The 8,847-nt window shown below is 49.8% G+C and overlaps 1 protein-coding gene across 1 annotated transcript in view; it reads left to right on the top strand.

Annotated features, from left to right (window-relative positions):
* LOC119423582 (kinesin-like protein KIF20B) overlaps positions 1-8,847 on the top strand; it is a 32,793-nt gene that overhangs the window by 17,230 nt on the left and 6,716 nt on the right. The window contains 8 exon segments of the mRNA XM_037690980.1: positions 1,776-1,941; positions 2,448-2,566; positions 2,647-2,776; positions 2,826-2,952; positions 3,385-3,519; positions 6,033-6,368; positions 6,486-6,633; positions 6,710-6,851. Of these exon segments, the coding sequence (XP_037546908.1) occupies positions 1,776-1,941; positions 2,448-2,566; positions 2,647-2,776; positions 2,826-2,952; positions 3,385-3,519; positions 6,033-6,368; positions 6,486-6,633; positions 6,710-6,851 (1,303 nt within the window).

Below are 8,847 nucleotides of genomic sequence, written 5' to 3'. Positions count from 1 at the left end.
CAAGAGCACACACACACAACAAGAGCACACACACACACAACAAGAACACACACACACTGCATGAACACGCACAACAAGAACACACGCACACTGCAGGAACACACACAACAAGAACACACACACACAACAAGAACACACACACACAACAAGAGCACACACACACTGCAGGAACACGCACAACAAGAACACACAACAAGAACACACACACAAAACAAGAACACACAACAAGCACACACACACTGTGACTGAAGGTGTTTTTTTGCATCTGGTGAGCGTAGCTCTTTAAAAGCCGTCTCAAACAGGTTTACCCGTGTGCAGCGCGCCCACCTGCTGTGTGGCCCCACCGCTCCGTTATAAATTACATCTGGACCGAAGATCTACTCCTGTTTTTCTTCAGCCAACGCAGAGAACACTGCTTCTAAGAAAAGACCAACAGAAGACAAGAAGAGAGAAAATGACTTCTGTTAAGAAATCGAAGACCGTCCGTCTGCCCGGTGTGTCAGACGAGCGACCGTATCTTCCACCGTTTAAGTCGCATCTTTTATGAATCATGGCTGACGCGTCGTGTATGTTACGCGCTGACAACCTGGAAATGTGGACTGGTGTTGTGCCAGAAATTGATGGGCTGCCAAAAGGTGGCCACAGGAGCGTGCACGGGAGGACTTTAACAAGATTTACACACAAACACAATTATTTGTGGCTCATAATTATATTAAAGGTGTGTCTCAGTTGATCTAACAGATCAAAATGAAGCCGACAAAATGAAACGGCTTTAACATGACTACACACCCACCCGTCCGTAATGACAGAAACACCTATTTTTTTTAAAATTTTTATTCAAACCCGTTGAATTCTTCATCCTCTGTGTCGCTGGCGAAGAATTCTGCCAACTCCTGAGGTAGGTGACGCAGCGCTGCCTCCTCCTCCTCCTCCGCGTCGGCTCCAGCTAACATCCCGACCTTTCTGAACCCCGACTGGATCGTTTCTTTGGTGACTGAGGTCCACGCTTTATCGATCCAGTCGAGGACCTGCTGGAACGTTGCGTGGTGCATCCATCCCGTAGCCGTGAAACTGTGCTCTCCGGCCACCATCCACTGTTCCCAAAGGCGGCGCACAGCTGCTTTGAAGCTCTGGTTCACAGAAATGTCCAGAGGCTGCAGCACTTTTGTCAAGCCTCCCGGGATGATGGCAGGGATGGAGTTGCACGCTTTAATTTTATCTTTAAATTGCGGTGTAATGTGCGCACGCATGCTGTCCATCACCAGCAGGGCTTTTTTTGCTCTAAAAAATCCATCTGGCTGCTTCGTGTAGCACTTTGTGAGCCACACGTTCATCTGTCTGTGTCCCCCCCCCCCCCTTCTTGTTGACTGTCACAACCACGGGCGGGGGAAACTCCTCCTTCGGCATGGTTTTACGCTTAAAAATCACCATGGGCGGCAGCTTTGATCCGTCCGCACAGCATGCCAGCACCACAGTGAAGTGGGACTTTTCGTGACCCGTGGTGAGGATGGTCACACTTTTTTCCCCTTTCTGCGCCACACTCCGTCCCATTGGAATATCAAAGGTTAATGGAACTTCGTCCATATTAATAATGTGGTCAGGCGAGATGCTGTGCTCCTGCACCTGCCTGTCCACAAAGGCGCGGAAACGCCACCTTTTCCGTAAAATCAGCCAGCAGCTTTTGGCACATGGAGGTCCGCGCTCTGATGGAGAGACTGTTCTGGCGCATGAACCTGAAACACCACGACGGTCCACCCGCAAACTCTGATGTCCAGCTCCTTGGTAACCACCATGGCGTGGAGACACAGCCGCACCGTCGACAGCCCTCTGCCAGAAGCTCGCTCCTCCAGCACCCACGTCTTCACCTTTTCCTCGAGAGCTGGTCACCTTGCCTTACTCCCGGGGTTCGCCCTGTTCGACCAGGGCCCTCTATTGAAAATGGTACTGCACGTTTTAAATTTTTTCTCAGTCGGAATGAATGGAAACGGTCATATCTCAGCCAAAAATTGGTTTATAAATATGGGGGAAAATCCATAAATATGTCACTTCGCCGTATAAGTTGCAGGGCATGCAAATTAGGCAAGAAACTGCAACTTCTAAAACGAAAAATATGGTACATCCTATTGTCGGACCTGCACGTCATGAGTGAAAGCTGCCTGGGAGCTGACCACGCTCTGTAAACTTTGGATCCACTCTTCTCCTGTTCAGCCTGTAAACTTTTTTCGGCTAAGGAGAAGCGGCGCCAATGTGAGCTCTTTTCCTCTGCAGAGGACGAGTTTCAACCAAGGGGGGACTGTTCGCTCGAAGAATTTTTGAACTCCTTGGACTCAGAGTTCACAAACATGTCCCCCTCTGAAGCTGAAACGGCTAGCAACAGCGTTCCATCCTGCCTTACAGGAGGTTTGGAGTCGGTGTTGCCTTAGATGGTCTCTTCTCTGAGCGCCCAGGGATCGACCACCACACTGCTTCACCAGCTCCTGGGTATAATCAGGAGGTCGGCAAGAGCCTGCAACCTGGAAGTGCCCAAACCGGCGACCCCGGCCACGTCGACCCTTTTGGCGGTAAGGTTTGCCGCCCAGTGCATTGGACACTGGGACCTGGTCTGGCCCTGTTTCTCGGCTGTGTCCGCCCTCCTCCTGGGTTCAGCCAACGATCCCTTAAAGTTGAGGGCTCGGTCGCCTCCTACGCGGCCATCGCCAAAGTCAAAGGGCTCACGGACCAGGGCTTTCCCACCGTCCCACCCCGCCATCCCGGCGTATCACCCCACCATCCTCCGGTGACCAGTTCACCGCGAAGCTGACAGAGTCCATCATTGCTTGTCGCAGGTGGGATCAGCAACCAACAACATCGCTATGTTAGCCCTTAGCATAGCTAAGGAGGCGAAGGAACCAAACCCGTTCTCCGCAGATCTGGACCAGATCGGCACGGCTGCAGACACGATCACCAACCTGTGTGCGGTGCTTGCAGCGTGCTCCGCCCACATCTCGTCCTGGGGAACGTTGCTACAGAAAGAGATGTGGTTGAATCTGTCCCAGTCCATCCCAGATGACGTTAAAAAGGAACTCCTGGAAGATCCTGCCCCCCCCCATCAGCAAAAATTATGGATGAGACGAGCACCCCGCCATGGCAAGCTAACTAGGGGAAACACAGCTGTCCTGTCAGAACGGAGGAGGGAATCCCTGACGTCATTGCTTCAGTTTGTCCGGTCCCTCAGAACAGTAACGGCACTGACAGTCATGAGACTGTTAGGAATGATGTCAGCGGCGCACGTTGTGCCACTGGGGTTATTTGTGCGCCGCCTGCAAAGATGGTTCAATCGACTGAAAGTCGACCCTGTACGTCACAAACGGCGCCTGATAACTGTTCTCCCATCTGTGGGAGCAGATCTGAACCAGTGGGATAATTCCCTGAACCTGTCAGAGGGAGTACTCCTAGGCAAAGTGACGTCGTTAATGTCGGTGTTCACAGACGCGCCCCTCTCCGGCTGGGGAGGGACCTGCCTGTCACAAACGATAGGAGGTGCGTGGTCGGCCGGCACATTACCTAAATGTTTTAGAACTTCTCACAGTAAAAAAGTACTCAGACATTTTGCACCACTGGTTCAGGATCATCACGTGATGATCCACACAAGACAACAGAATCGCAGCGGCGTACATAAACCACCAGGAGGACGTGCGTTCAGCTCGGGAACTGCTCTGCTGGGCGCACACACACTTGTGTTCGATCAGAGCAGTTTACATCCCAGGCGTTCTAAACAGAGGAGCAGATATTATGTTGAGAGGAGGCCCTCTGGACAGGGATTGGTCTCTTCATCCAGATCTAATCTCGCAAATCTGGAGCAGGTTTAGGAGAGCGGAGGTGGACCTGATGGCCACCTGGGAGAACTCTGTGCGCCATGTTCTTCTCCCTAAATCCACAGGATGCTCCACTACTGTGGGTGAATGTGTTTGCACACAAACCACAGCCAAATATGATTTATGCCTTCCCTCCAGTTCCCCTGATATCAGCACTGATGGAGAGGGTGAGAGAGGAGAATCTGAAAATGATTCTGATCGTCCCACAACACATGAACGCCTTGTGGTTCCTGGTTCTGCAACAGCTGATGGGTCAACCATGGAAGTTGCCGTGGAGAGAGGATGCGCTCCTACAGGCGGGAGGAGCAATCAGGAGCCCCCCTATAATAGGTCAGCCCCTTTGGGTCTGGCCGCTGAACGAGAACGCTTGGAAAAATTTGGGTTTTCTAAAGACGTAATATGTACCATCCAGGGGGCATGCACAAAATCCACTACGGCTGGTTACGCTTCTAAATGAGCTGCTTTTCAGCGATGGTGCCTAGAAAAGGAGGTGGACCTGACATCATGTTCCCTGGGCTACATTTTGTCCTACCTGCTGCTGCTGTTGGACAGATATTGAGCTTTCAGCACAATTAAAACTTATGCTGCAGCACTCTCCTCCTGTCATGAAGGTTTCAACGATAGAACTGTTTTCAATCACCCTTTAACAAAACGGTTTCTGAAAGGTGTGCGCCGGCTCAGGCCAGTGACACGCACCGTGGCACCACAGTGGGTTTTAGTCTTCGTTCTCAGTGCACTCACTAAAAATCAGTTCGAGCCTCTGGACCAGATACCCTTGAAGTATCTGTCGCTCAAAACAGCCTTGTTATTAGCTCTGACATCAGCTCAAAGAGTGAGCGACTTGTCGGATCTGTTTGTCGGATTCTTGTCTCGGTATTCAAGGAGACGGGAGTTCAGCAGAACTCTGACCAAACCCTGATTTTATACCCAAAAGCATACCAAGTTTGTTCAGGTCCAGAGTCGTTACACTGGACGGGTTCTGTCCCCCTCCCCATAAAACTACGGAGGAGGAACAGTTTCACCTGCTCTGTCCAGTACGTGCACTCAGGTGTTATGTGTCACTCACAGCCGCGATGCGTAAATCCAATCAGTTGTTTGTACATTTCAGAGAACGATCACAGGGTCAGCCTTTATCTTCTCAGCGTCTGTCACATTGGTTATGTGAAGCTATATCACAAGCTTCTAGTTCTTCTGGCCTTCAGCCGCCTGAAGGACTCGGGGCTCACTCCACCAGAGGGACTTCTACCTCCACAGCTCTGCACAGAGAGGTGTCTGTGCAGGACATCTGCTCTGTGGCTTCATGGCCATCACCGACCCCTGTCATCCGGTTTTATTTACGAGATGTCTCCAGCTGTTCGCTGACACATTCAGTTCTCAGAGTGATGCCAGAGTGATTTTTCACAATCACACAACAAAAATAAATAAATAAAATAAAGTAAATAAATAAAAAAAACCAATAAAACAACACAGCCTTGCTCTGTCATTATTAGTGGATGTTTTCTATGGTTACTTGTTCAAACAGGAAATTCCTTCTTCCTCATTGGACATTTTTCCCTCCTTCTTCCTCTATTGCCTGATATGAATAAACATTCCTTGAGTTAAGGTCAGGCTCAGAGCTGCACGCCTGTCATCCAGTACGCACCAGGTGCATGGATCAATGGTGCATCATTGCGCTTGAATAAAGAATGATGTTTAGGCGGATATCTGGGTGTTTTTGATGGTTCTTGGACAGACCCAGTGAGGCATGGACCATATCCTGCTCCGCCCTTTAAACCCAATAGCGACAGCTTTTAAAGGGCCTAGCTTACATGAAATAGAACGTTGGTTACGTGTTGTAACCCCAGATTCTATGAGTGTAAGCGTAGCCCTTTAAAAACTGGACCTCACTGGCTCTCTAAAGGCTGAAGAAGAAGAGTAAGCCTTTGGGAGTCGAGCTCCGGTCCAGATGCAATTTATAACGGACCAGGTGGGGCCCACACAGCAGGTGGGTGTGGACTAGAAGTTTTCAGTGTTCGGTGCGCTGCACACGGGTAAACCCAATAGCGACAGCTTTAAAGAGCTACGCTTACACTCATAGAATCTGGGGTTACAATACGTAACCAGTGGTTTCTGTGTTTTGAAGCTGTTTCTTCGGAGTCTGCGTCTCCTCCTCATGTTCTGATGCTCCTTTTACCTCAGTGCTTCTGGAGGAGGAGACCTGGAAGCTGCAGGAGGAAATTAACAAGAAGGAGGAGCTCATCAACGAGCTGAGGGAGAGGGAGGTTGTGAGGAGAGGCCTGCAGGACGAGCTGAGGGGACGAGAGGAGGAGCTGAGGGGACGAGAGGAGGAGCTGAGAGGTCGAGAGGAGGAGCTGAGAGGACGAGAGGAGGAGCTGAGAGGACGAGAGGAGGAGCTGAGGAGACGAGAGGAGGAGCTGAGGGGACGAGAGGAGGAGCTGAAGAGGCTGGAGGATGAGGTGGAGCAACTAAAGAAAGAGAACGTGTTGTTGGAGAAGAACATTCAAACTCTGACAGGTCAGCATTGAAAGTTCAGGATTGACTGAACAAAAACTCACTTTTCTTAGATTCACAATGTTTCTCCTCCTCCTCCTCCTCCTCCTCCTCCTCCTCCTCCTCCTCCTCCTCCTCCTCCTCCTCCTCCTGCTGTAGATCTGGACAATTGTCTGACCTGCGCCTCAGTCCTTTCGTCTCTTGAGGTGGAGCAGAAAGAGACATCGCGACTGCAGAAGGAGAACAAAGCTTTGGTGAACGGGATCTTCCAGCTGCAGAAGGAGGTGCTGTTCCTCTACTACCTCATCCTTTTCTCCACAAGGACTTTTCTTACCCTTTGATTGTGTATTAAATCCCCAGGCGAGCGATCTGCAGGCGAAGCTCAATCAACAGACAGATAGGCATAACAGCCTATCAGAGCAGCTCAGCTCGTCTAAGGCCCGCCTCCTGAACCTGGAGAACCAATTGGAGGAGAAGAGTTTCTCCATGAGGAGTCTAACAGAGGAAGTAGACCATCTGAGACAGGAAGTCGAGGTTCTGTCTATTTATTTTATTTAAATAAAATTATTACAATTAGAAAATTCAAACCATCCTTCCTACTATCGCCTCTGGTTCCACGTCAGATGAGACAACTTTAAAAATTTCACTAGAACCTGATTTTTGTTTGGATTGCTTTTGTTCTGTTGAGCTCTCTGAACTTTCAAAATAATAACATAATCCAAACCATCCACATGTCTGCTAGATCCCATCCCAGCCAGACTATTTAAAGAGGTATTTCCCCTAATTAATATCTACACTTTGGATCTACTTAATTTGTCTCTAATGAATGGTTACGTGCCACAGCGCTTTAAGATTGCTGTAATTAAAACTTTACTTAAGAAGCCTGATCTTGATTCTGAAATTCTGTCCAATTACAGACTTAAATCTAATCTAATTTTCATCAAAAAAAATTTCTAGCGAAAATATCCTGATGCATGCTCAATAATCCAGGTAGAAAAATCTAAAAAAGCTAAGTCAGGTCCTCTGGACGTTCAAAAAACAAAACAACAAAACAAAGAATTGCCAGCTGGATGCTTCAGTGGGAGTGACCAGATTCTCTTCTCCACCTTTACCCGAGTTGGCTGCGGAGGAAGATATGTTGTTCTTGGCTGCCTCTGCCTCTCTCTTTAGGGGTGAGGAGGCGGCACAGTCATCTCAGGCTTTGGAGACTGGCTGACGCTCTTTGTCTCAGAGTGCAACTAGTGGGTCAGGTGACAGCACTATGCAGGACATCGTGCGTATGGCCTTGAGTTAGCTGCAGCTGGACATCCCGTAAGTGGAGGAGTCCACTCCTGGAAATGCCTTTTTCAGGCATGGATGGGCCCCTTCTCCCTTTTCTGTCCTTCTGTCAGAGGAGTACCTGAGGGAGCTGCATGCTTGTTGGCAGGACCCTAGAGCCTTTTCACACCTCCCCACAGATGATTGGATGTTGGTGACTGTGCATGAGCCGGTCAAGACGGGCTTGGATTGTATGCCAGGGGTTGAACCTGGGAGAGTGGTGGCGCAGAGGTTAGAGAGGTGGGCCTGTGATCTGAAGATCGCCAGTTCACACCCCGGCCCTGACAACATCAAAATTGTGGGTGGGGTAGGTGAAACACCCACGCTTGCCCCCACCCTCATTCGCCCCACTCTGGGCCCATGAGCAAGGCCCTTAACCCCCACCATGTGCTCCCTAAACAGGTCTCTCTTGAAAATGAGTTCTCGTGGCTCAATGAGACTAACCTGGATAAATAAAGGCTAAATGGAAAAATGAACCTGCTGTTGCCTCGCTCATTGTGTCATCAGATGAAGCTCTGCACCGTGATGTTCTGTGCACACAAGCTCAATGTCGTGTTACAGATGATTTCCTCCGTAAAGCTCATAACACCGGAGTGCATCCTAGCTGCCTTGGCAATTCCTTGGCGCACCTCATGTTTGCCCTCTCTGCCTCCCTTAGGACTCAAGCTGTGCAACTACAGCAGTTGGCTTTAGTGATGTAGCACTTCAGGCCTTTGCTCTGATGACCAGAGAGCTTGGGCTTATAATGCCCTTTCTAGTTTAGGCTCGCCGACAGGTCTGGCTGACGCAGTCTACGTTGACCGAAACATGCCGTAGGACCCTCCTAGTGTTCTTGTGGTGCCAGGGGAGTTGTTCGGTCCGGCTGCCTTGATAGCGCTAAAACGGACCGTTCAGTCACGGCAAGCTAGACAAGCAGCTTTCAGGCCTCAGCAGGGGAATTCCCCTTCCATCACCTCAGGATCCAAGGTGCCTGTCGGCTGGCCCCAGCATTCAGCCGCCGCCTCGAAGTTGTGATCAGCCTGGTGGTCCTTATCCTTGTGCTATAGGGACTTTTGTACCATACCATACCATACCACTTTATTTATAAAGCACTTAAAACAGCTACAAGGCCAACCAAAGAGCTGTACAGACAGAACAACAGGTAACACACAAAGCAAAATACAAAATGAGGTAAATCAGAATATAG

The sequence above is a fragment of the Nematolebias whitei genome, chromosome 17 (genome assembly GCF_014905685.2).
Source record: "Nematolebias whitei isolate Nwh7 chromosome 17, NemWhi1, whole genome shotgun sequence".
In the NCBI taxonomy this organism is placed as follows: domain Eukaryota; kingdom Metazoa; phylum Chordata; class Actinopteri; order Cyprinodontiformes; family Rivulidae; genus Nematolebias; species Nematolebias whitei.
This window is presented reverse-complemented; position numbering and strand designations above follow the sequence as displayed.